Source organism: Apteryx mantelli, chromosome 28 (genome assembly GCF_036417845.1).
Source record: "Apteryx mantelli isolate bAptMan1 chromosome 28, bAptMan1.hap1, whole genome shotgun sequence".
NCBI classification, from domain to species: domain Eukaryota; kingdom Metazoa; phylum Chordata; class Aves; order Apterygiformes; family Apterygidae; genus Apteryx; species Apteryx mantelli.
The window spans coordinates 2120831-2147907 of NC_090005.1; the positions used below are offsets into that span (position 1 = coordinate 2120831).

At 63.5% G+C, this 27077-nt stretch overlaps 1 protein-coding gene across 1 annotated transcript in view; it reads left to right on the plus strand.

Moving 5' to 3' along the window:
• Positions 1 to 27077, plus strand: part of SRCIN1 (SRC kinase signaling inhibitor 1) — a 77756-nt gene that overhangs the window by 7576 nt on the left and 43103 nt on the right. Inside the window, exons 2-3 of the mRNA XM_067311923.1 lie at positions 15641 to 15928; positions 18932 to 18994. Of these exons, the coding sequence (XP_067168024.1) occupies positions 15664 to 15928; positions 18932 to 18994 (328 nt within the window). The 5' untranslated portion in view covers positions 15641 to 15663. The remainder of the gene's footprint in view (positions 1 to 15640; positions 15929 to 18931; positions 18995 to 27077) is intronic.

Genomic DNA, 27077 nt, shown 5'->3' on the forward strand with positions numbered 1-27077 from the left:
CCGGGCACATGGGAGCCCGAGGCCCCGGGTGGCCGCGCTGCGTTTCGCTCGCGGGCGCTTCCTCCCGCTGCGCTTTTCTTTCAGATTTATCGTGTGTGTGTGTTTGCTCTGATTTATTTGTTTCCTCCCCTCCATCCCCGGCACGCTCCTCCGTCCGGATCGTGTTCATTCACGAATCTCCTCCTTTCCTGTCCTCAACCAGGGCTCGATCGCCTTGCAGGAGGGAAGAAGCCAGGACTCTGTTCCCTCTGTTTAAAGTCACCAGGTCAGTACCGGGGCCGGGGCGAGCAGCGGCCCCTGCCCACCCCGCTCCCTCCGTGTTCAACGTCGGCTCCTTCCCCGCGCGTCGGCGATTCAGCCGCTAAATCAGCCCCCTCGCAGGGGAGGGAGGAGGAAGCCGCTGGGCTCGGGATGGCACCTGCGGCCGGAGGCGCCGGTGCCGCTCGCGGGAGGTGCCGGCTCGCTGCCCCCGGCGAGCGCTGCGGCTTGCAAGGTTTGGGGGCTCCCTTTGGGGACGGGGAGGGGGAACTTCGCAGGGGAGGAAGAGCGATAGCTTGGCTCCCCGGGGTCGAGGCGAAGAGGCAGCGGCCGGGTCTAGGAGCCGGCTGTGCCAGCGTGGAAGGCTTAAAAAAGCGGCGCGAGGGGGGATGTGGAGGAATGTGCTCAGCAGCCGCCCCTGCCGGGGCTGTCGCGGTAACAGATCTCACTGCCGTGGCATCTGCCAGCCTCTAACGGGCTGCGCGATCCCATTGCGAGGGACGGCGCCGGCGTTTCGGCATTTCTTCTTGGGGAGACCGCGGATCGGGGTGGCAGCCTCCGGGGAAATCATCCCCGGAGCAGCGGTAGCGGTCGCCCAAACCTGGACGCTCAGAAAATCGCCACTTCCGAGCTCCCTGTGACTCCCTTCCCCGGGAGCCGCCGGATCCCCGGGAGCGCGGAGGGGCCACTGAGCCCCCCTGGCCCCGGCTCCTTCTGCTTTAGGGTATTTATCCGGGGCTTTAGCTGGTGGATTTTCTCTGCTGGTGCCAGGTGAGGGTAAGGGGAGCTGCCCTAGTGCGTCTGTCCGTCTGTCTTAAGGGATGTGCATTACTGCCATGCAGCCGGTGTGCCGGCTCCGGCAGCGTTCGGCCGTGCCGTGCCTGGCGGGAGGCCTGGAGGAGGAGGAAGTGGAGCTTGTAATGCGTGGGGTGTGCCGGGCCTCCTTGCAGCGGAGCCTGCTCCGTGGAAAACCCAGGCAGCGGAACAGCGCGCTGCAATTCAATCGCGTTTCCTGCAAACGGCTCGTCGGCTCATAATGAGCGCGTTACCCCGAAACGGGAGCGGGGAAGCGAGATGCGGGCAGCGGCCCGTGGCTGCTCCGAGCATGCACCCGGGGCCCTGCCGGGGCGCTGAGCTCCGTTCTAGCTCGTTTGCTGCGCCAGAATCACCCGTGCAATTACCTTCCCGGCTCGAAGAGGCGCGCGCTCGCCCCGCCGCCGCCGAGCAGGCTGCAGGCCGTTGCCTCGGGTCTGCGCCGGAGCTAGTGCTCCTGGTGCTCCACCGCTACCGCTGCTTGCAAGAGTTAAGGGCTGGCTCATCCGCCGCCTGCCTGGGCCTTGCATCGCACCCGTCCCTCGCGGTTTTGTCACCCAGCCCGTGCTCGTGGTCTCCCACCTGGGATGACACCTGCGGCGCAGGGCATCGTCCCTGGAGCAGCGCCTTCGCTCTCCTCCCCTCCTGCCTCGTGTCATCCGTAGCGGTGACTCCCGGGATGAGACCGGCTTGGTGTACGTGCGGATCCCAGAACAACCCCGTGCTGGTGTCACCAGTGTCTTAAACACCTCTGTGCCTTAACTTGCCCCAAGAGAGTCTCCCCCGACCGGTCTGCCCGGGTTTCCCGGGGCAGCTGCTGCAGGTACGGCTGCCATGCAAATAGTGAGAATAACTCAGATGCACTTTGGTTTTTTTTTTTAAGGCCAGAGAAGACCCTTCTGGTCACCCCGTTTGACCTCTCGCCTGCCGCAGGCCGTAAAGTCTCGCAAAGCGATTCTTGCGTGGAGACCGCAGCTCCGGAGCGTCTCTCTTGGCCGGGCGTCCTGGGCTGGGGAGCAGCGGAGAGCCGCCAGCCGGCAGCGGGCTGCTCCGGCCCCGCCAGGCGCCTTCGCCTCTCCCTCGCCTGCGCTTCCGACGCTTCGGCTTTCAGCTCTCAGATCTCGTCCTGCCTTTGTCTGAGCAGGATTAAAGAGCCCCTGCTCTCCGCAGCGGCGTCCTCGCCGAGGCGAACGCGTAGACGGCTCTAAGGTCATCCTGTAGCAGCGTAACGATGCCCGTTAATGAGCTTGTCTCGCCAAAATAACAGGGGGGTTCTGACCCCTTCCAAAAGTCTGCTAGCGCCTGGTGAGGCTGAGGGAGCTGCTGCTCCGGGAAGCAGCGGAAATCGGAGCCGCTCTTTCATCCCATTGGGAGTTTTGGCAGCGGCCGTGGACGGGAGTCGTGCGGACGCGTAGGAAAGGGGCAAGGGGCTCGCGCCGGCCCCGCATCCCTGGGAACAGCCTGTTCCTGTCCGATGCTCCGGGAATCCCGCTCCGCTTTCCCCTCGCCGGCGCTCCCCGAGTCGGGGCCTTAAAGCAGCCCGAGCTGTGCCAATGCCTCCCCCCCCCCCGGGCAGCCCAAGGAGGAATAATTCACAGAGTCAACGGCTTTGCAATATCACTGCGCTTCCACTCAATTTTCAGTGCGCTCGTTTGCCTTTTAATTAAAATTATTGCTTCTCCCCTCCACGCATGCATCCCCCCCCCCCTTCCAAAATCAGCACGCCGCCAGCCAGCAGCCTGCCTCCCCCTCCTCCTCCTCCTCGCTGCCGGAGCTGCCCGACCACAGGCTCCTCCTAGGCTGGAGCCTCTCTGGCTTTTGCCCCTTTTCCCATGGCGAAGCGATTGCAGCTCGGGCTCGCTGGCAGCCGGGGATGTTCTCACCTCCGATTCCCTGTCCGTGTTATTAAAAGGAATCTAATGATAATAGGTGCGCCTCGCTCCTTTACTGATGTAAATCAGGGCAGATTCCCGAAGCAAGCGGAGCCACGGGGATTTGCACCGGGCGAAGTCCCGGCTCGTTTCGCCCGTGGCTGGGCAGCATCACCGGGCCCGGGGGCCGACGGGGTGCCCCGAGCCCCGTGCGCCGCTGCCGGGCCCGCGCTGCCGGGTGGGTACGTGCGTGCAGGCTCTTCGTTCCTCCCTGCTGGTTTTGATTGCATTATTTTTAACGGTCTAGCGCAGCCAGGCTGAACCCGTGATGCATCCGGCTGGTACGTGCGTGCTCCTCGCTGCTATTTTAGTGGTGCCACCTCTTACCTATTGCGAGAGAGTCAAAGGCCAGCGGCGGGGGGGGGGTTTGCAGCTGAGTGAGGATGAGACGGAGGTTGCCCGAAATGCACCTTCTGCACCCAGTGTCGGTGCAATCGCGGGTGCAAACCGGGCAGGTGCAGAAGCAGCCTCCCGCCCGCGGGCTGGGGGCTTGGCTGCCGCGAGAGGCTCGAGCGGCGTGCGGAGCGGAGCCGCCCTGGCTGCGCTGCTGGCTGCGGATGGGTTTTTTTTCTTTTTTCCCGCCCCCTCCTGGAGCCACGCCTTGGAAAGGGTGGAGAGGATGGAGCGGGACGCGGACCCGCCGTTTCGCCCTCCGTCGCCAGCCGCTCTCGGCTTAGGCGGAAGCTGCCCCCAACCCAGGCGAAGGTATCAACGCCTTCCGTGTCGCCCAGGGCTGGTAATTCACATCGCGAGAACCGATAAATGGGAATGATTCAGAACCGTTTAGCGGCTTCTGCTCGGGAAGAGAGAGACCAGGACCTCAATTAAGCTATTTGTAAATTGTTAATTTAAGCATTTCACTCAGATGCCTTAAATTGTTCCCTCCCGCAGCTTACAAATGGGTAAAGAGCACAGAAATATAAATGGAGCGGTGGGGAAATGCCATTTAGTTACCGTTTTCGGCAGAGGTAATAGCACTGTAGCTAACAGCGCTTTGATTTAAATCAGGGGAAACGAGGGCATTCTTTAACGCCGGAGCAGCTCGGGGGCCGTGCGGCCGAAACGCCCCGGCCCCCTCCCTGACGGCCACGGTGCCACCTCCGGATGCCCCATCCGGACGGGCGCTGGGGCTCTCCCGGACGGCTGGCCCGCACCGGTGCTGCTCCGCGGGGAGGGTTTGGGGCAAGGTACCGCTTTGCTTTTATCCTAAAACTATTGCTATCCTCCTTCTGGACGTGGGCAAACACGACCTTTGCAACTCCCTCTCTTCCAGGCAATATTCCCCGTTTTTCCTTTTCTCTGGCCCATGGGAGCCTGGGTACTTCTGTCTCCCCGTTCATCGGCCCCTCCGTCACCTCCGAAAGGCGGCGGGTCACGTCGGCTAGCGTTTGCCCCCGGCCCACTGCTGCTGCAGGATTGGGACAGCAGCGGCAGGACGGAGGAAGCATCCCTGCCTCCGGGCAGGTGGATGCTCCGGAGTCCATTCCAGCACATCCTGGGACTGCTGTCCCGGAGCGGCTTGGCTTGGGGGAGTCTGGCAGAGCCAGTAAGCACAGAAAAGCTATTTTTAACGCAAGAAGGGGGCATCTGCGGCGCGCTCCGATGCTCCGCGGCGCCAGAAGCAGAAGCAGCTGCTTCCCCGCGTCTCCGCTCGGCAAGTGAGCAAAGGAAAAGCGAGCGCGACGGGGCTTGGCCCGCTGCCGCGGCGCGGGCTGGGAGCCGTGCTGCTGCTGCTGGCGCCGGCGCCGGGCCGGGCACGGCACGCGTCGCCTCGGCAGCTTGGGGCCGCACCGCGGCAGCAGGTGCCGCCCGGATGGCGCTGCCGGCGAAGGGAGCGGAGCAGAGCGGGGGCCGCGTGCCGAGCACGTGCCGCCGGGTGCCGGGTGCCGGGTGCCGGCCGGGGCATGCGGTGGCTTGCGACGGCCCCGGCCAGATGTTGCCTCCGTCCCAGCGCCTCGCAGCGGCGGCTTAGCCCTGCCGCCTCTGCTGCCCGGGGCCCTTCCCTCCGCTCCTCCAAGGAGGCCGAGCCGTCTCCGGAGCCAGCGTGACACCGCCACCTCCTTGCCCGGGTTTAAGGAGTATTTATTACCCGAGAGCTTATCAGCCATCAGCTGGCTGAGTTTAATAAGAAATCACGCTCCCCTGCCCTTCAACCGTGGAAATGCATTTAGCCGTGTGATGCCAAGAGGTCTCCGATGGACTTTTTTTTTCTTTTTTTGTGTATTCTGGCTTCCTGCCTGTTTCCGATAGTCGCAGGTGCTTGGGCCGTACGGTGCAACCGCAGGCCACCGCGGTGGAAAGGGCCTCTCTGCGCCCTGGCGCGCTCGGGCGGGCGCTGCAGCAAAACCCTCCTTCTCTGGGGCATTTTTTGCAGGACCCAGGGGTCGGGGAATCCTGCACTGCCGGACGCGGCAGGTCCTGGAGCGCGGGAGCTCCGCTTCGCTGCGTGCTCCCGAATGGCGTCGCCCGCCCCAGCGGCGCGGCGCTCGATTAGCCCCCCGTATCGGGTCATTTTAACGGCATATAATGGAGCTACTGTGTCCGAGCCGAGCGTGAAAGCGGCTGCAGTGCCGGCGGATGACTGGATCAGTGTTCGCCGGGCCATGGTGAGCCGCGGCGCTGCGCCGGAGCCTGGCTTCATTGTGCCGTGCAGGGACACTGGGAGAAGTATTCTCGCCTCCGAAGGGCTCACGGATTCAATGGGGACGGGGAGAGGTGGCACAGGAGAACCGGCTCGCCCCGCGGAGGGACGTGATGCCCGGACCAGGGCTCCCCCCCGTGCGGCCGGCGGCGCGGTGCTGCTGGAGAGGCTCTTTGGGCGGACGCGGAGAGCAAAACCGTGTCCGGCACCGCAGGTGTAAATGCAGGAATGTTGCCCTGACGTCTTAGCGGCTTTTACCAGCTTCCCACCGGGATTTGTGCTGTCAGCACGTAGCTCCTCGGCTGAGCGGGTCGCAGGGCTGGCGAGGGCGAAGTGTCGCTTCCCCGGCACCGCCAGGGCACTGGAAACGGGGAGAGCACCGGAGGAGCCGGCAGTGGGTTTGCAGGCAGGCCCTCCCGAGCGGTGCTCAAACGGCAATGATGCAGCGATGATTATTTACTCCTCGTCGGCAGAGCAATCGGAATTGAAAGGTCACCCCATGCTCTCGCCCTCCGTATCGCGGCGGCGGCCAGGGTTGCTGGAGGGAGCCAGGTTTTAGGCATCAGCAGGAGGAACTATTAGTCACTGCCGGCAGCAATCGCGTTGGCTTTTCCAGCTTGGCATCCCCCCATCGCTAAACCCTCCTTGGGCCCCCAAACCTCTGGCTTCGGCCCCCGGCAGAGATGAGAGCATCTCCCTGATCAGCTCCTCTGCGGCGAGGGTTAAAGCAGGCCTAGGACGGTTCACACCTGCTGCCTCTCCGGTGCCGGAGGGATGAGCACACGTCCCAGCCCTGCCACTGACCTGCTGTTTGCCCTTGGTCATGTCTCCTCACCTCCCACCTGCATTCAAGTCCCTGGCAAGGATGCAGGGCCGGGAGCTCCGCGCTGCCGCCTGTCTCCCGTCTTGCCCTGTCTCCGATGCCGCAAAAGGGAGCAGAAAAGAGGGAAGACTGAGACGGAGGCGGAGTGGGCGCGGGAACGGGCGGGCGCCGGAGCCGAGCGCCACGGGCAGGCGAGCCGTTTCCCGTGAAACCAGGCTATTGCACAGGCTTCCGTGGAGCCGATCAGCAAAGTGCCCTTTGGTGGGTCTTAACTCTGTGCAAATTGGGTTTTTCAGAGCGATGCTGAGGCCACAGGGTTTTTTCAGCTGGATATTGAATACTTTTGGCAGGTAGAAAATTCAGCGCTCGACTCTTCCTTGGTTCCGGCCGGGGGGTCCTCGGGGAGGAGGGAAGGAGGGATGGGAGCTGGAGAGGTGCCGGCAGGGAGAGGAGGAACCGCCGTCCCCCGAATGCTGGCCGGGAAAGCCGGAACGGCAGCCGGCTCGGGCAGGAAGCCGCCCCGCCGCGCAGCGTCCCGCGGCAGCCGGCCCGGCACACGGGGAGCCGGGCGCCATGGTGGCCGCGGGCGCGGAGCAGAGCAGGCGCGGGGATGTGCAGTGGCGGCTGGCGCCCGGCCCATGTGATCTGTTTGAGGGGGCACAGTGACATTTCAAGAAGGGGAAAAAAAAACAAAAAAAAACCCAGAGACACATGGGGAGCTTTGAAACGCCCGAGCCAGCAAAAGAGAGCAGGAGCGGCAGACGTGTGCCGCGCCGAGGGATAAAGCTGGGTGGGGGGAAGCTCCCGGAGCAGGGAGAGGATGTGAGCATCCCAGCTCAGAGCCGGGAGCAGGCGATGGCCCCCGGCAAAGGAGCCGGGGCCGCGCTCGGCAGCCGTGGAGACAGCGGCAGAGCCGCCGGCATCGGCACGCCGGCGCTCGCCCCTCGCTAGCTCAGCAGCAGGACCCAGCGCGGGGCGAGCGCGGGGCTCGGTGCTGCTGCGTCCCTGCGCCGCCGTCACTGCCGCTCCGGCCCCGGGCTCAGCGCCCGCCAGTCCCCGCGTGCCCGCTTCCCGGAGGTCGGTGCCCGTGCAGCCAGGTCGGTAGCAGTGCACCTCTCGCGATGCATACATGTTTAATAATGAACCGAGTCTGCATTTAATTAACATAAGCAGCTAATGCGACTCGATGCGTCTCCTTAGATTTAACTTGACAGAGACGGCGTGTTGCTTTAAATGCCGAGTGATTAGTAAAACCGTATTTAATTTGGCTTAAGCGTGTGCGATGAGGCGCATGTGTTTGTCGCGCAGATCCCGGCAGCTTGCTGCGAGCGGGCTCGGGGCGCCCGCTCCTCCGGCCGGCCGGCCGCGGCCACGGCCATGCTTCCCCACCGGGTGCTGCCGGCCCCGGGCGCCTCGCCGGGAGCAGCGCGGAGCCCCCGCCAGCCGCCCCGCTGCCGCCTGACGCCACCGCTGCTGCTGGGTACGGACCGGGGGGTGCGTCGGGGGCCCGGGGAGCTCCCCCCCGCTCCGGGGAGCCGCTGCCCTCCTTTCCCTTGGATGACCCTGGCTACCCCCCCCCCCCCCCCGCGCTGGTTATAATGGCCGGAGGCAGCGATAGTCCTTGGCTGGGGGGGGGGCGGGAGGGAGAGGGAGGAGGGAGCATCCCGAAATGCGGAGCCGCTGGGGCTGGCTGCGGAGCCACGGCAGAGCTTCCCCCACTGCGTCGCTGCGGCTTCCTGCACCGAAAAGGCTTTGGATGTATCCGAGCATCTGTGCGCTTGCAAGCAGAGCCTGGTCTCGCTGGCTGGAGTGCGCCTGGGTTCCCATCCCGCTCCGTAATACCGAAATAGCCTTTCCCAGCCTCTCCCCTCCGGCCAGAAGAGCTGTAGCGTCGCTCCCGTCCCCCCGCCGGGGAGGTCGTGCATAAATTGGGGGTGCGATTGCCAAAAATCACCTAAAAAGGCAGTGGCTGAGGCAGATCCTTAACACCTCCCGATTTCTGCCTGTTAGACCGCAGTGCAGAAGATGCTTGCTCAGCCGGGCCCGGCACGCTGAGCCGGAGCGAAAGGGACTCCTGGCCCGGGGAGCTGTTTGGCGCGAGGCAGAGCGGGGAGGGATCCAGCTCCGCGCTGGATTTCCAAGCACTAAATCATGGCGGGAGCCAAGTCTTCGAAAGAGTTCGGTTTCCCCCGTGCCAAGGCGAATACGGGCCAAATTTTGGCAGGGCTCAGCACCGCGCAGCTCTCCCGTAGCTGTGAGCTGCCCCCGCGCCCCGGGGGGGCTCCTCCGCTGCGCCGGCGTTTTCGGGGAGCCGAGGTCCTCAGCTCTGATTCCAGGCTACAGGGCAGGGGCTGGAAAAGCCACGGATCTGACTTGAATTTCTGGCTTTATTACGAATCCCGCTTCCTCCTCCTGACCTTCCGCGGGGCCGGCGGGGTGTGGGGGGGCGCACGGCTGTTTGCTCGCCGGAGCGGAGGCGTTCCCACGCCGGCGGCACGTCAGCGTGCCCCAAGGCAGCCGTGCCAGCGCGCGGTGTCCTCCGAGCGCCGGCTTTGCATCTCGCCTCTTAGCCTTCCTCTGCAGCCGCCCGTTGCATCATGTCTCTGCCTTTAATTACAAGTTCTCCGAGGCGGATTGCCGGCTTTCCGGGCGCCGTAAGGCCGCTTCCCTGCTCGCAGTCCCTGGGGCCAAGACACGGCCGCAGACAGCGCTGTGCCTGGCTCCGGACTGCGGCGGGCCGGCCAGCATCCTCCAACCAAGCAAACGAGCACGGGAGACGCCGTGGCTGGACGATGCGGGTTAACGAAGCCACGGGCAGCGGCCGGGCACGCTGGACCCCTGCCCAGGCCGGTGCCGGTGCCGGTGCCGGCATCGCCCAGGGAAGAGCTCCACCAGCTTTCCATGCTCGGCCGGACTGATGCCAGCCCCGGCAAACCCAAGCCGGAGCTGTTTGCTGATGCAGGGTCGTGTGCTCGTATCGAGCGCTTTCTGGGGTTAAATGCGTAATGCCGGAACGCCGCTCCGGCTGTGCCGGAAAGCGGAGCTGCCCCATGGCTCCGGCGGCTCCCTGCCCGCCTGCCTCCGCTCTGTGCTCCGACTAACAGGGAACATCGATTTGGTGTCTTGAGGGGCAGTTTATTGCTTTCCTGATGCCCGATAGATTGGAATTGATTTCCGGAGCAATTTGCCCGAGCAGCTCAGCGAGGAGGAGGCCGGGTCTGCTCGAGCCCTGACTGCAGCCCAGCGGGGCCGGCGCGGGGCCGGCGTGGTGACGGCCCGCGGCCGTGGGAACTAGCCCCGGTTTCGGCTCTGGTTGGTCCTGGGAAATGTCTCCAGCAGGAAGGGAGATCTGCAGGTGTGGGCGGTTTCTCAGAGCCTCCTGGCACCAGTTTACCTGCCGGCAGGGAAGGGGGCGATGGAGGAAAAGAGCATTTTGCAGGTGCTCAGGGCTCCCCGCTGCGGTGGCCCGGGTCCTGCCGCCGTTTCAGGCTCGTCCCCCCGGCCTCCCCCTCTTGCCCGTGCGGGACGTTTCCTTGCAGGGACCTGCGGCTCGGCCCCGTGCCCGCCAGCTCGCCCGCCCGTTTTCGGAGTTTCCTCCCCTCGCTCGAGCGAGCACGACTCCCTCCTATCCGCATCGGGGCTTGGCGTCCTCCGGCTGTAGGGTCTCCCGGCGGATGCCCTCGCTCCCGCGTGGTGCCGGGCGCTCCGGCGGTGGCGCTGAGCTGATGCGATGGCACGAGGGAGGGCAACGGGGGAACGGGGCCGAGCACGCGCCTGGCTTTGTGCTGAGCCCTTTCCGCAAGCAGCCGCAGCAGCGCCTGGCTTTTCCCGGGAGGTTCGGTCTCCGGCACCCCGGAGCAGGCACCTTGCAGAGCAGCTTCAGCCGCCCGCGAGCTTGCAAGCGTCGTGCTGCTGTCGCCCTCCTGAGTGCGGCCGCCAGGGACATGGACAGGGCCGGCGAGCGCTCGCCCCGGGCCGTGCAGAACGGCTGTGCGGAGACCTGGCGCGGGCACCTCCGCTGGGGCAGGCACGCACGGGGCGCTGGACATGCCGGAGGCCTCTGCCGGCAGCCCGCGAGCGGGATCGCGGCAGCGAAGTCACTCAGGGATAAGCCCAGGAGGTCGCCAGCTTAGCAATTACAGGTTTTGGGTGGCTGCGTCCATGAGCTGCTCGTGGCTTTTTCCCTGCTTCTGGAGCTTCGGCAGGAAGACGTGAAGCCCTGCTCCTGCTCCGGTGGCGGCTGCGGTGCTGGCGCTTGCGGTGCGGGTGCTCATGGCAGTTTCTTGCACCGGCTCTTGCTCGAGCAGGGTCAAGTGCTGCTCTGGGTGAAGCACTTTCTGATCCGCTGGTCGGCCAGGAGCGTCCTGGGTGAAGCGCTAGGAAAACGTCAAGCAGGGAGCAAAAGATAAGCTTGAACGCATGCACCGAGCGACTCCTGCCGTAGGGTCGGAGCATCCTGGGGTCGCTGCAAATCTTCACACGCCCAGCGTCCTCGTGAGGGATGCGCCAGCCCGGAGCCGGAGGCGGCCAGTGGACGGACGGAGTTGGCCGGGGGACGTGTCGAGGGCGCACGGGGATTTGTCACCTCCGCAGGACTCGGCCCCCGGCCCCCTGCACGCAGCCCTTGTCGAGGCGGCGATCCGGCCGCGGTGTGCGGTGATCCGGCCGCGGTGTGCGGCGCGTGCGGTGCATCGTGCCCGGGGACGCCGGCTGGGGGCCAGCAGGGAGTGTGAGAGCCCGGGGGGGCCGCAGTGCTCCGTGGTGCTCCGCACGTGCCCGCGCAGCTCCGAGGAGCGTGCCGGCTAATTGGCCCTGGCTGGTTGCTGCGGCCGGGGCTCCCGCAGCGCCACAGCCTGGGCTGCCATCCCAGGGCGCTCGTTACTGGCGGCAGTAAGAATACAGCCTCCTTCCCGGGAATAACGGGCCGAGGGCAGGGGAGCAGTGCGGAAAACAACCTGTTCCTCCGGAGATGCAGCGGGGCTGGAAAACCCCCCTTCACCCGGGAAAGCACAAGCGCGCGGGGCGATGGGCTGGCACAAGGCCGGGGGCATCGCTGGAGCTGCACCAGTGCAACCTGCGCCGGGAGCAGCCGATGCGGCTGCCTGTGCTGCTGGGCTGCGTTCAGCCCCACGGCGCGGGCCGGGGGGGGTCCTAGGCCGGTCCCCGCAGGGTGGCACCGTCACCGGCAGGGCTCAGAGGGGCTCCAGCAGCAGGAAAGGACAGCGGGGCCAAAACGTGGCCTTTCCCACCCGGAATGGGTACAAACGTCACTCGGCTGAGCTGGGGCAGCAGCCCAGGGGCGCAGACGCCCCGGGCAGCGATGCCGCTGCCAGGTCATTTTGGAAAGTCGAGTCTGGGAAGGTGCTAGCCCAGGCGAGAGGCCCGGGGGGGGGTGCAGGAGGGGATGGCGGGGCCGCCAGGGAGGGCGGCAGTGGTGGCGGCACGGCAGGGAAGGGGTTAGCGCGCGGTGCGGCGGCGCGAGCGGGCAGCGTCCTCGGGGGCTGCATGCAGCGAGCGGGTCCGCAGCAGCGCCGAGGCGCCTGAGTGCATCGCGCTCTTCCTCGCCGCCTTAATGGCTGGATGCGGAGGCATCGCGTAGCTCCAAGGGGCTTCTATTCTTTTGCCTCCCGTTCTCCCCGAGCGTCATCTCTCCTCCCCGCATCCCCCTCCCCTCTTTGTACAATTGCTTTCTTGGGCTATTTTTCATGCTCCGCTAACTGCCGCTGCTTTCACGGCCCGCGTGAGCCTTGCTGCCTCGTGAAGATTTATGAAACTGCAGTAATAAACTGTGTTTGAAAGATCCTCTTTATGATAAATCCCCGCCACGCTGCGGGCGGCGGGATGCGAGTGACCCGGCCGGCCGGCGGGCCTGGCGCGGCTCTCGCGGGGCGGCCGCCCTGGTGCTCGGCGCCGTTTCCGGGGCCTCTCCCGCCCGCTGCGCCCGGCGAGGGAGCCGGGAGCTGCAGGGAGCCGGCTGCGGAGCGCGTGGCTCCTGCGGCGACGGTGCGCGGCTCTCGCCGGCGGCCGAAGCCCGGGGCTGGCGGCGGCGCCTCCGCTCCCCCGGGAAGGAGGGGATGGCCGCATCCTGCTAGGAGCCCCGGCGGGGGCTGCATGGAGCGAGCGGCGCTGCCGGCAGGTAAGGGAGAGGGATGGATGAATCAGCAGGGAAGAGCCGAGCTCCCTTAACCCCCCGCTGCCTGCAGAGCGGCTCGCCGGGATTTTCCCTGGGATTTCTGCAGTCGGCGTTTGGCCGAGGAGCCGGAGACCCAGGCACTGGTTCCTCTGTCCATCTGTCCGTCGTGCCTGAGCAGCCATCTGTCCCACCACCGTGGAAGCTGCCCCGTGCCGGCGGGTAAGCGGCGGGGAGCCCAAGCGGGGCCGGCCCATCCTGGGGGCCCCCCGAGCCCCCTGCTCCAGCCGCCCACGCTCTCCCACCGCCATGATCCTCTTGGAAGCGGCTCCGGGAAGCACCTTGGGGGCTGAGCCCGCGGGATGGCGGCTGCCGCGGCGCAGCCTGCTCTCGGGCAGAGCCGCGCGCCTGGAGCGTCCGGCAGCCTCCGTGCAAGTCCCTTCAGAGGGAGGAGGAGGAAAAACTTGTCTGCAGGGGATTGAGGGTGGCGGGATGTGATTATCCTGCTGGGATGTGGCCAGGAGGGAAGGATTTACACCCTCTTCTCTTGTATAGTGCCAGAGAAGCACGGAAGAGCGCAGGTGGCTTAATTTCCCGCGCAGAGGGAGCACCCAGTGCCCGCGGCGGGATGCTATTCCCCGTCAAATGATCCCTGCCCCGTCTGCCCGGCGTGCGGGACCCCAGGCCAGGGCCGCGGGGGGGGAAAGGCGGCCGACGCGGGGAGGAAACGGATGCAAACGCGCGGTCTGCAGCGGCCTTTCCTGCCCTGGCGGCGTGGGTGGCTGGCGGATCCGTGGCCGGGGTGAGGATGTGGCGCCGTCGGGGCTGTCCCGGCCCCTGGCAGTGCCCGGCTCCGCGCTGACCCAGGTGCCGGTTGTGCTGGGCTTTGCAAATCATCCTTTTCAGCAGCCGGGAGAGAGACGGAGCTGGCGCGCTGCGCTCCCCGAGCGTGTAATTAGGGAGCGGGGAGCTGCATGCTGATGTGCCGCGCGGCAGCCGGCGGAGGAGGAGGAGGAGGAGGAGGAAGAGGGCAGGCAGGAGCCGGCAAGGCGCCCGCTCCCCACGGCCGCGAGGGCCGGGGCAGCCCGGCGAGGCGGCTGCAGGGAGAAGAGCAGCTCTGGGGGTGCCCCGAGCCCCCTCGCTGCCCCGTGCCCCCGCGCGGCGCCTCCCTTGCAGCCGGGCTCCACGGCCTCATCGCCGCAGCGGCGGCTGGCAGCTTTCGGGTGCCCCTGCCCCAATCTCTCGGAGCCTCCCCATTCCCGCGGGAGGCGTCCCAGGAGCATCCAGGCTGCTGTGCTGGTGCACAGGGATGTGCACGGTGGCACCTTGCCCTGGCCGGGGGATGCCAGGCTCCGGGATACCCCCGGCTCCCGTGCCGGCGCTGGCAGAGCTTGCCGGCGGCTCCCGGGCGCCGAGGACGTGGGAGAGATGGGGAGAGCATCCGTGGGCTCGTGGCCGGGGCTGAGGGCAAGGACTGCCGCGGCCTGGCCGCCGTCCAGGGTAATTTGGCTGCAGGCAGCGGCCCCGGGCTGGCACCGCTCTCGCTCGGGCACCGGCTGCCCCGGCTGCCCCGGCCACAGGGATGGATACGGGAAGGGCGCTGGGCACTCGACGTGGTGAAACGCGAATGTTTTACGGGCAACTCTTCCACGAAAGAAGAGGTGGGGAAACCAGCTCCTAAAATGAGGTTTGGCGGGTGGAGGAGAAAGGGAATTGCTCCGTCTGCGTTTCCCGGAGTGCCGGCGTTTAGCCGGGACTCGTGGCGGCGCTCCCGGCCCCTCTGGCCCCGGCCCGGGCGCTGTGCTGCCTTCTCCTTTGCGAAGCAGAGGACCGAGCGAGACGTCCCGTTTGCCCCCTCGCCTGCAGCGTTTCCCTTGAGGGGTCTCAGGGTGTTTTCCCCCGGGGCCCACATGCTTCCGGAGCCGCCTAGGCACAGCCGGACACGGGAAAGGGGCCGGGAATTTGAGCTCTCCCTCGAATTCTCCATCCGTCCTGCAGCCTTCGTCTTTGCAAGGGGCATATTCTGTTACAGAGCCGCAGGGAAAGGGAGCTGGACCTGCTAGGTTTTGGAGCAGGACAGGGGGGGATCAAACGCTGGGAGGGGAGGGATGATCCCGTGGCGTTTGCCGGGGGCTGAGAGCGGGTGGCGGCACCGGGCTCGTAGCAAAACCCCCCGTTTGACCTTGAGTGGAGGCTTTACGTGCCGGTAACGCCCGCTGGGATCCTGCCCTGCACTAATAACCCGAGAAGTTGCTATAAAGCCAATACGTTGGCCCGCTGAATAACTAAGGGAAAAGGAAAAACCTCTACGGTTTGCTTAACAGGGGCCCGGGAAGGAAGGGGGGAAGCGAACAAGGCGGGCGATGAATAATGGATCAAGGTTAAATGGTGAGCGAGGAAGGAGAGCGAACGCTGCCGGCCGCCGGGCTCCGGCAAAGCCGGCGGCAGCGAGCGGGGGCTCCCGGGCTCCGGGGGCCAGGTTATCCGTGCGGATAAGGAGCCTTCTCCTCCTGCTGGGGCGCAGGTGGCCGCGTTTCGGGGAGGGAGCAGCTGGGCACGTGGGAGCCTCCCCCCCCCCCACCCTCCCCGCTCACGTTTCATTTTCTTTTTGCTCTGTCTGTCCGTCCGTGTCCCTCTGTCTGTCCGTGCCCCCCCGGCAGCGCCCGGCCCCGCGTCCTCGGGGCCCTGCCGGTGTCTCGTGTCGTCCTTTTCCAAGAAGCTCCCCAATCCCGCTGGATAGGTGTTTCGCTCCCGGCGGCAAATGCGGCGCGACGCGTTTCCCCCCCGGGGCTGCCCCAGCCCCCCAGGCTCTCCCGGCCTTTTCAAATGATCCTTTGCTTTTAGCTGAAAAACACACCCGCATCCCGCTGCACCCAGCTCCCTTCCCAGCCGGCCGGGCCGCGCGGCGGGTGCCCAAAGCGGGAGGGAACTCGTCCCCGTCCCCATCCCCGTCCCCGTCCCCCCCGGTAGCGCCGAACGCCCCTCGGCTCAGCCCGGCGCGGAGCCGCTCCTGACCCCGCTCCGCTCTCTCCCGCCCCGCACAGATCCCGAGAGGACCAGCACCCACATGATCTCGGCGGACGATGCCGAATACCCGCGGGAATACCGCACCCTGGGCAACGGCACCCGGCGCTTCTCCAACGTGGGGCTGGTGCACACCTCGGAGCGCCGGCACACCGTCATCGCCGCCCAGAGCCTCGAGGCCCTCACCGGCCTCCAGAAGTCGGAGATGGAGCGCAAGCGGGACGCCTTCATGGACCACCTGAAGAACAAGTACCCGCAGCACGCGCTGGCGCTGCGCGGGCAGCAGGAGCGCCTGCGGGACCAGGTGAGCGGCGGCTCCGGCGGGGGGGGGGGGGCCCGGCGCACCCGCTGCGGGCGCACGCGGCGGCGCAGGGAGCGGGCGATGCCGCGGGGACGAGCATCCCTCCCTCGCCGCCGCCGCCGCCGCGTTTAGCCGGGGCAGTTTGCAGGCAGCTTTGGTCCCCGCAGCCTTGGGGAAGGGAAGGGAAGGGAAGGGACGTTTCTCCGTGCAGCCGGGCGGAGGGGTGGATCGGCTAGTGCCGCCGGGCATCCGGGCAGCGACGCTCGAGGCGAAGGTTTCGCGTTGGTCGGCGTTCGGGCAGGATCTTCTTGGGAGAAAGGGCTGAAATCACGGCCTGGCAGCCGAGCGCCGGCGTTTCCCGCTGCGCGTTTCGGATCCCTCCGGCCCGGGGCTGATGATGCTGGTGCAGAGCGGTGCGGTGCCGGGGGAAGCCGCAGGCTGCTGAGCCGGGGCCGGCTGCTGCACGTGGTTTGGCGCCCACGTCCACGCAGGGGGCGTCCCCGGTTGCCAGTTCCTTGCGTGCCCAATCCTTCCCCAGGGACCTGCAGGTCCGGGGAGCTGGCCGGGCTGGGGCTTGCAAAACCCGTGCAGTCCCTCCCGCTGCAGGGATGCGTGCCTGCTTCGGGACCACGGGATGCACGCGTGCTTCGGGGCCGCGGGGATGCATGCACCGCCAGAGCACGGGGATGCATGCCTGCTTTGGGGCTGCCAGCACTGTGCGTTGCTGCAGCATCTAGTGCAACCTGGCACAGCTCCGGCGCAACCTGGCACAGCTCCAGTGCAACCTGGCATGGCTCCAGCACTACCTAGCATGGCTCCCGCGCAACGCGGCGCAGCTCCAATGCAGTCCAGCATGGCTCCCGTGCAATCCGGCATGGCTCCAGTGCTACCCGGCACAGCTCCGGTGCAATGCAGGTTGAAGGCAGAGCCCGTGCGTTAAACCCTCCCGGGTCCTGTTTGCGCGGCACAGGGAGCACCGAGGTCTGCTGGCGGCGGGCGCGGGCAGAGCCCAGCCGGAGTCGCCCGGCTCCCTTCCGCCCTCCCGGGTTTGTTGCCCGCGGTGGCTTCGCCGCCCCGGTGAGGCGTCTTCCCGCGGGTCGCCTGAGGGCCGGGAGAGGTGCGCGGGCGTGAGAGCCGCGCCGCCTGCCCGCCAGACGGAGCAGTGACATTTCTCGCCACAGACTGATATTTCTTAGTAAATAACTAGAAATCTCCCAGTTATCATTCCAAAGATTTAAAGACTTTTTTTTTTTCACTTTAAAGTGGCAGCTATTAAAAAAAAAAAAACCAAAACAGCTAGTGTTGACGCTGGGGCTGATAAGCTTGGAAGGATTTTTGCAAGGGGAAGGAAAGATCTTCTGGGTTCTGGAAGCGTCTCCGTCGCTGCGTTGCTGGCGGTGCAGCTCGGCCCCCCGCGCCACCGGGGCCCCGTTTCGGGGAGGCCGCAGAGCTGCCCAGCGCGGCCGCGGTTCTGCCTCCCGTCTGCGCCGGGGCGGACGCGAAGGATGGTCGGACGTTACCAGGGCTGATTGCAGAGCCCCAGCTGGGAGGCCGGATGCAAGAATCACACGTTTGCAACTGGTGGGGAAAGAAAAAAAAACAAAAAAACCCAAACCCAAAAAACTAGATTTTTTTTCATTTGCTTGCAGGTGGTAAATAATAACGGGGAGAAAAGGAAACTAGAAACAAAGCAAGCCCTGGGTGCCAACCTTTAAATGACATTGGGTTGCAAAGCGCTCGGCACGCCTGAAACGTTTGAAACTTGCTCCTGTTTCGCTCTTCTAAGGGAGCCTGCCAGGTATTTCAGATCGCAGGCTCTGCTATTTTGTTGTTTTTTTTTCTTTTTTTTAAATTACATACAAGAGAGTTTACAAAATCAGAGGCGAACAGCAACGTTTCATAAATGCCAGGATGCCTTTCAGTGCAGCGAGCCCTGCCGCACGGCGCCGCGGCACGCGCGCCCGTGCCTTGGGGAGCGAGCACAATATTAATTTTAATCATATGTATGGATAACAGGGAGGAAAAAAAAAAAACAGGCAAATAATTGTACCGACACCCAGCAGACTGCTGGCAAATCTGCGGAGAAGTCCAAGGCGGCAGCCGGCTAATTTAAAATACAGAGGGGAGAAAGCTCTAAATGCCCGTGTTAACAATAAAGAGCCAGATGGGAATCAGGAAGAGGGAGGAAGAGAGCACGTTGGCTGCTGGGTTTTTGGGCTGAATTTGGGTTAAATCCTGCCTAACAAATCCTACAAACCCTCCCTCGGCCGTGGCCGGCTACATGCAGGCCGGCCGGACGCAGAGCGAGCGAGCGCGGCCGAGCGCGATGTCTTGCAGGTCGTGAGCTGCAGCACGGGGGTTAAATACCGCATCGTAGCTGGAGCAGAACCGTGCCTCTTCCAGGGCTAAATAAAAGTACATAAAAGCTTGGATTTAAGCTTGTCCAGTTTTGCTGCAGGAAAAAAAAAAAAGAAAAAGGCTGGAGCTGAGTGTTAACGTGTCGGCGGCTGCCTGACAGCAGCAGATTTGCAGCTGCCCAGAATAAATCCCACTTTGGGACAAATAAATAAGAGGCGGCGCGCACAGACGGACGGGCGAAGGCAGGGCCCCTCGATGCCCCCCGCGCGGCGGGAGAGGCCGAGGGCGCCCGCGGGGAGCAGTGCCGGGGTGCGCAGAGGCCGCACGCCGCTCGCCGCATGGATGAACGCCGCCCCGCGGCAGCACATTCGTCCTGGCCGCGCTCCCGTTGAGGGTTTTTTTTCCCTCTTTCCCAAGCAGCGTTTTGCTTTCGTCCCCGCGGCGTCCGGCAGCTCCTGGGGGGGCCCCCGTGCACCGCGGCCGCCGGAGCTCCCCGGACCGAGAGGAGCGTCAGGAAGCGGCGGCGGTTCCGCTCGGCGCTGCGGGCGCACGGGGGGCACCGCTCCCCTCGAGCGGAGGGGCGGCGTGAGGCTGGGCGCGCGCGCAGCACTGGGGCGCCTGGCGAGGCGCTGATGGAGGCTCGCAGTGAAAGTGCGCGGGGCGGCACCCTGCATCCCAGCACCCACTGCCCCCCTGTGCTCCCCCCGCACCCGCTGCATCCCAGCACACCCCCGGCACCTATTGCCCCCCAATGCCTGCTGCCCCCCAGAAGCCACCCCAGCACCTGTTACATCCCAGCACCCCTCCTGCACCCATTGCATTCCAACACCCCCCCTGCACCCATTGCCCCTCCAGCACCCCCAGCACCCATTGCATCCCAGCACCCATTGCATCCCAGCCCCCCTCCTGCACCCATTACATCCCAGCACCCATTGCATCCCAGCACCCCCAGCACCCATTGCATTCCAACACCCCCCCCCCCCGCACCCATTGCCCCTCCAGCACCCCCTGCACCCCCTGGCCCCCCATGCTCCCCCAGCACCCATTGCATCCCACCACCCATTGCATCCCAGTACCCCCTCTGCACCCATTGCATCCCAGCACCCACCCTGCACCCATTGCATCCCAGCACCCATTGCATCCCAGCACCCCCTGCACCCATTGCATCCCAGCACCCATTGCATCCCAGCACCCCCCTGCACCCATTGCATCCCAGCACCCATTGCATCCCAGCACCCCCCTGCACTCATTGCATCCCAGTACCCCCTCTGCACCCTTTGCATCCCAGCACCCCCTGCACCCATTGCATCCCAGCACCCCCCCCGCACCCATTGCCCCTCCAGCACCCCCTGCACCCATTGCATCCCAGCCCCCATTGCCCCCCATCACCCATTGCATCCCAGCACCCCCTGCACCCATTGCATCCCAGCACCCCCTGCACCCATTGCATCCCAGCACCCATTGCATCCCAGCACCCCCCTGCACCCATTGCATCCCAGCACCCATTGCATCCCAGCACCCCCTGCACCCATTGCATCCCAGCACCCATTGCATCCCAGCACCCCCCTGCACCCATTGCATCCCAGCACCCATTGCATCCCAGCACCCCCCTGCACCCATTGCATCCCAGCACCCATTGCATCCCAGCACCCCCTGCACCCATTGCATCCCAGCCCCCATTGCCCCCCATCACCCATTGCATCCCAGCACCCCCAGCACCCATTGCATTCCAACACCCCCCCTGCACCCATGGCCCCTCCTGCACCCCCCGCGGCGCTGCCGGCCCCGCCCCGCGGCGCCCCCTGCCGGCGGCCCCGCCCCCCGCTCCCCCCCCGCTCCCCCCCCCCCGGCCGGTGGCGCGCGCCGCCGCGTGCCGCCGCGTTCCGGCGCGGCGCGGGGGCAGGAGGAGTCGCGGTTGCCATGGCGACCGCGCCCCTATAAGGGCGGGCGGCGCGGCGGCGGCCGAGGCCGCAGCGGCGGGAGGCGGCCGCTCCGCTCCGCTCCCTGCGCTCCGCTTCCCTCCGCGCCCGGCCGCCACCGGGGCCGCGCCGAGCCCGGCCCGGCCCCCGCCCGCCCGCTCCGCCGGGGCCGCGGCGCTGGCGCTGCTGCCGCCCGGGCGTTATCGGCACTGCGGATCGCTGCGGCGGCGGCGCCGGACCGGACCCACCTGCCGCAGGTACCGGGGGGCGAGCGGGGGCGGGCGGCCGCGTCCCTCCCTCCCTCCCTCCCTCCCTCGCCGCGGCGGCGGCGGGCGCCGGGTCCCCCGACGTCCCCGTCCCCCCATGTCCCCGAATATCCCCGTGCCCAGATATCCCATCCCCAGGTTTTCCCGGTCTCTCTGTATGCTCGTGTTCCCCTATCCCTAAATATTCCTGTCTCCCCAGCACACCCCAACTCCCCCCCAAATATCCCTGTCACCCCCCCTCCCCCAAAAATCCTGGTCCCCAAATATCCCGGTCACCCCAAACCCCTCCCCCCAAATATCCCGGTCACCCCAACCCCCCCCCCCCCCAAATATCCTTTTCACCAAATATCCTGTCCTCAAGTTTTCCTGTTCTCTCAGTATCCTTGTGTCCCCCCCCCCCCCCAAAATATCCTGGTCCCCAAATATCCCTGTCACCCCAGCACCCTCCCATCCCCATATCTGGGTCCCCAAATATCCCATCCCCAGGTTTTCCTGGTCTTCCAGTATCCCCATGTTCTTCCCCCCCCCCCCCAAAAAATCCTGATCCCCAAATATCCTGGTCTCCCCAGCACCCTCCCCACAAATATCCTGGTTTATCCCCAGTATCCCAGTCCCTAGATATCCTGCTCCCCCTCCAATATCCCGGTCCCCACACTCCTATAACCCCCCACCCCGGCCCCCCTTGCTCCCTTCTCTGGGTGCGTGCCCCGGGCCTCGGCAGGCGGGAGCGAGGCGCTCCGACGGCTCCCCGGCTCCGCTCGCCCCGATGCAGCCGCCGAGCCAGCGAGCAGCCCGAGCTCCGACGCGCAGGTGGCTCTGAGCGGGGCATGTGGAAAAAGCATCCGTAGCCTTGGCACGAGACTGGCATCCATCTTGTCCTCGCGTGGCACCCGGCCATGCTCCGGCACGGGAGCGCCTCCGTGCCGGCGGAGATGTGGGAATAGCTGGTCCCTCGCGTGGAGCTCGGGCCGGGCTGGAGGGGGAAAACGTATCCTGGGAAGCGGCGGTCGAGTGCTGTGTGGTTATTTCTTAATGAGAACCGGCGTTGCGCTCCCCCGCGATACTCCGCTTTTACAAAATACCCCGTTGAGAAGCGGCGGCAGCGGCTTGCGGAAGGTGCCGGATGCCGGTCGCCCCGAGGGAGCTCGCAGGTGCGTGGGGGGATCGGGAGCGGGGTCCCGCGTTTCCCACCCCGGGGTCTCAGCTCGCTCTTCAGAGGCAAAATAGGCGGTGGGCCGCTGCAAACCGCCCTAACGGCGCGAGGAAAGCTTGTGCGGCTGCTACCGCTGCCGTGAACGCGCGCGTGTGTGTCCCTACGACCGCAGTCATATCTGTCTCTATTGATTTTTTCTTTTTTCTTTTTCTTTCTACTGAGAGCAACTCCCCGTTGATTAAAAGAGACATGGCCCGTGGTTCGGCTGAGAATTAGGTCACTGGGAGTCGGGAGTGATGTGCAAGTCTGCCGGTCACCCCGGGTGCTCCTAGGGTTTTGCGCTTGAAGTACGGGTTTGGGAGGAAGCAGGTCTTGAAGCGGCTGAGAAGCGGGAAATAAATACGGTTCCGCTAGCGAGAGCGGTCGCAGCCCTGGAGAGGGCATTAATGAGCATGTGGTGCTAATCCAGCAGGGAGATGCTGAGCAAATTCCCATCAGGAATTGGATCAGCCTTCATTCCCGTGATGGGCAGGATGTGTCTGGCGCGCGCTCGTTGGTGACAAGCAAGGCAGCCGTCTGCGGGGAAAGCTTTGGCGTTGCGCGTTCTCAGTTTCGTTACCTTATTTAACGGGCGCGTAATGCCCGCGCTTCCATCGGGGCTTGCGTGCCGGTGCCGAGCACTAATATTCCTGCCTGCCGAGCGTGCACGGACACACTGACATAAGCATGCGCGTCCATCCCTGCCTTGCTGTCACCCAAAGTTTCCTGCTGTTACTAACCCGGATTCGGCTCCGTCTGCCGGCAGCCTCGGGGGTCTTTGCGAGACGGCTCGGGGCCGCTGCCTGCCCTTGTGTCACGGCGCTTAGGCTGGTGCTGAGCGCGGTTATTTGAGACGGTGCTAAAACCCCCTGCAGCAGCCGGAAAGCCGTTCCTGCCGCTTCCCTGCTGCTAGGACAGATCTGGCTCCAGCGGCGTTAGCAATATGGGCAACTGCTTTGGACAGGGGGTAGAGAGGAGCAGGGGGCTCTGCATCAGCTGTGGAGCATGGGTGGCCTTCGCCTGCCTCTGGGCTTCCCCCGAGTTCGCTGAACAGGAGGGCAGCGAGGAAGGGCGGGTGGGAGCACCCTGCATTCAGCCCCGGAGGGGCTAATGCCTCCTTCGGGGGCTCGGCACGGCCTGCCGAAACGGGAGGACGCGGCTGCTGCAGCCCTTTGGGGAGATGTTTGTAGCTGCGACAAATCTGCAGACCCCAGGGAGGATTCGGCCCCGCTCGCCCTCGCCGCGGGCTTCCCCAGGCGTTTGCCTGCGGAGACGCGCTCAGAAGCGCCGGCCGGAGGGTGGAGGTAGCCCCCAAGGGTGCTGGGGCGCCCCGGCTGTCCTCGGCGGGGTGCCGGCCGTGCGTGCGGGTGCAGAGCAGATGGGTGCTGGCTGCCGGGTTTACCTTGCACGTCCCTATTGTTTCCGTCCACCTACGCTGTGCCGTTGCCATAGCTACTCTATTTGATCTGCCCGACTTCTTTCCTGCTTTTTTATCTTTCCTGCCCCCTGCCCCCCCCCCCTTGGCTTTGGTCCGTGGCTCCCCTTGGCGCATGCTGGGAGCAGGTGGAGGATGGAGCGAGGCTGTGGCACCGTGCAGGGCAGAGCGTGGTGCTGGGGATGCGCGGGGTGCCAGGCAGCAGAAGGTCATGCTTAATGACCATGGTCAGGGGACAGTGTTTGACCCTAACGGGAGGCGATTTTTAATGCCCTGCACCAAGAGTCCTTGTACAGACTATTTGGACTGTCTTGCTGTGCAGCCCTATACATAGCATGTTTTTTTGAGCAGGCTGGGGATGTGCAAAGCCCCGAGACAGGATCCCGGAGTGATCTCCAAGCTTGGATGTGGAGGCTGCAGAAGGGAGACTTTAAAGTCCAAGCAGGGCAATTGCATGGCTGGTCCTCAGCCATGCATTTGTCCTGATGCATCACTGTTTGGGCGTGCATTTCTGTAAATAAATGGTGTTGCTGACTCTCTTTGTATCGGCATCATGAAAGAAGGGAGGCCTGAGTACAGCAGGGTTGTAATCAGTTCGTGCATTTCAGGAGTACGAATCCACTGGTGTCCAAGGGCATTTGTGCTCTAACGTCTTCTGGGCTTTTCTGAAAAACTTCTGTGTAGGTCAAGGCTATAATTGCTGTTGGAGAGCTGACAAACCTGCAGCAAGAGCTGCCAGGGGAGAAGGCTGGTGTATGGGGAGCTTAAGGGATGGTGCGTGCTGAGAGGCCTGTCAGTTCCTCTCCGTCCTGGCTTATCCCAGGAGAAGGATGCTCTGCTGGGCTGGACTTGCACGTAGCTATTGCTCATGGAGGTGTTCCTGGCTTCTTGATTTGGCACAACAGACTTGGTTTTGGTTCTGATTATGTGCAAACTTTGAACAAGCGTGTCCTGGTCAGATCAGGGCTTGAGCAGGGAGTCTGTGATGCCTGCTGCTGGGCTGCAGAGCCTGTAACGCCCCTGAGAGTCCCTCTGCAACCTCCTCCTGTTAAGTCTCTGATGAGATGCCTTGACAGAGATCAGAGTCTCTTTGGAACAGGAACTGGAGAGAGATATAGTAAAATGCAAGTCCCTGCCTCAAAATGCCCCTCTCTAAAAGAGGAGAGGCAAAACAAGCATCTTTATGCTGTTTTTGAGCTGGGCGTCTGGGGTACAGAGAGGCTAAATGACTAACGAAGGCCTCCTGGGAATCTAGAGCTGATGGGAACTAGGCCCAGCCCCAGTGCTCCTGAATCCCAGATGTGGGTCTCGGACTGGCTGTTCTCCTGCGTGCTGGCGTGCTTGTGTTCGAGAGGTCCTTTTGCAATAATTGCAAGGCCTTAAATGACGGTATCAGCAGCACAACGTGTGTGTGTGTGTCTCTTCCCTGTGTCTGGTTACAGTTTGCATTTGACTCCAACTTGTCGTTTTGCTATTTCTACTTCAATTCAGTTCCTATTTTGCTGGAAAGCATTAAAAAAAATTTAATAAGGAGAAACAGATTAAATCTACTTTACTGCTATTTTTCAAGGAGATTTTTGTTTGTCAAGACATTGTGCCTGAGGGGGACTCTATCAGAAACTGGAACTTCTGAAAATGAGTTAATTAAAAAGCCGATGAAACTGCCACTGTCCCTCCCTTCAGTGGAGCGTGCTGGGGATGCTGCTGCTGTCCATTTTAGAGGGACGCATTCAGTCCTGTCTTGTTAATCACTAACAGATTTGTGTTATAATTGCTAACCAGGGAAGTCTGCCTCAGTCAATGCAGTGACTCGCTTGGATTTCATTTACCTCCTGGCCTTCTCCTGGGACAATCACAAAGACTGTATTTTTCTTCCTTAACTACAAAATGTTCTTAGCTAAATTTTCCCAGCTCTGGATTTCCTCTCTTCTGCAGTGTGCATGTATGTATATGAGGGTGCATCTTCGTGAGCACTTGTGTGCGCATGTGTTCATGTATGACCGTGGCCTCATGTGCATCTCAACACTCTTGTGCTTGCGTGCATGTTGCAGTTCATATCTAAGTACGTGCCTATGCACACGTGTGCACGTGTACGGATATGTGCCTGCATGTGCACCTGTCTGTGCCTTGGGAGGGCCCCGAGTCCTAGTTAGTCCATCATCTTGCAGCATCCTGGACATGACTTTCATTGTAATTATCTCAGCCTTTGCAGTTCTTCCTGTCTTCTGCGCTGCTTTGCCTGCAAGTGAGCTGCCTGTTTTATCGGTTGTAACAGGGCTGTCGTTTCAAATCCTCTCGGACCATTATCTCCCTTTGATGCTTTTGAAGAGCCAGAGATACGTTAATTCTACCTTGGCCCTCTCTTCTTCCCTTTTCCTCTTTGTACAAATCCACCCTTGTCATCTCAGCCAGCTGCAATGTCATTTGCATTTTCATGCGCCACCCTGGAGGGTGGTAAGGGGAGCTGGGTTGTCCCTCGTCTGTCCCATCCAGTTTGGTGAAGCTGGTGCTAGGAGGCACTGCCCAAGAGTTGGCTGCCTTCCTAGGTAAGACAGTGGCTGCAACTTTGACCTTGTGCCCTTCTCTGCTGTCACCACCTCTTAGTTAAAAATGTGTGCCCAGAGCAGAGCTTGGTCAAGGGGATTTGTGCGGTGGGAACACGTGGTCTTTGCCTTGGGAAAGTCTAAGTTGGTAGAAAATGACCTAATGGCAGGATGGGCTGGGCCAAGTGCTGGCTCGCTGTGTGCGGCTCTGGAATATGCTTTACACCTTGCAGAGCCTGGTGCCTCAGAAGTGCCGAGAAGGACAGATGGAGCCCCCGAAAGGCCTGCACGGTAGTGTCGACAACGCGCCCACTTGGCCCCGGTGGAAAGCACCAGATTGCCAACCCTGGATGGTCCTGTCTCTCCGCAGGGTGCGTGTAGTCTGGGCAGCGCTTCCCTTCCCTGCCGTCCAGCCTGTCGCCTGTCATGTTGCATCAGTCCTGTTGCAGGGGAGCGCTCTGCTCGCAGACCCCCAGGTCTCTCCTCCCTGGGGCTGCCAGCGAAGGTGCCATCCCCTCCCTGGGCTCCAGGATGACCCTCCGAGCTCACTTGGTGTCGAGGGCAGCACGCCCAGGCTTTTAGCTTGCCGCTGAGCTGGGTTTGGAACGGGACTGAGAATCGGAGCTTTGTTTAAAGGTTTCGGCGCCCTAGTTTGGCCTTTCATTGCTTTTTTCCCTTCCTGTGCTCAGCCCGCTTTCTCTCTTTCCCACTCGGCTCCCATCTGTTGTGAGAGGGGAGATGGGGGCTGGACCCCACAACTGGTATCAAATTGGTCCCAGGACGCCCCTCTCCAATTCCAGGGGCTCTGTTCCCTTCATGCCAAGATAAACCAGCCCTGCTGTAAAGATGCCTCATCTGGGGAGCTGGGAGGGATCCCAAAGCAAGGGGCTACTCTCAGCGTGGGGAGGGGATGGGTGCTGTGCTGTGCCGTCCTGGTGTGTGCTCCAGGTCATGCTATCCAGACCAAATCACTTCCAGAATATTCTTGACTGTCTCCCATGACATTTGGGATTCAGACAAGCTTGTTGTTGGTTGAATGTGGAGTGACTGTGTATGGTGGGGATGTAATTTATAGGCTTTGTGATAAGCCTGTCCAGTCATCCTAAAATAATAAATAAAATACACACCAAGGACTGGTGCGAGATAGGATCAGTAATATCAGGGTCTGAGGAAAATTACTGAGACTCTTACTGAGACAGTAAAATAAAGACTGTGGAAGAAAAATCTTTGAAGAAAGTCATGAGCATCATGTCTGGGCCCTTCAGAGACTCAGGGCTGTCCCGGGACTGAAGGATTTGGCCTCCAGGCACCTGCTCCATAACCATCTTCCCAGCACTGCTTGGACTATTTGGCTGCAATGGCCAATACAGTCTCATTGTGGAGACCAATTGCAGCCATTCAAAGCACAAAAGAGTTGAGTAATAAGGGTATGAAGGATCCCCT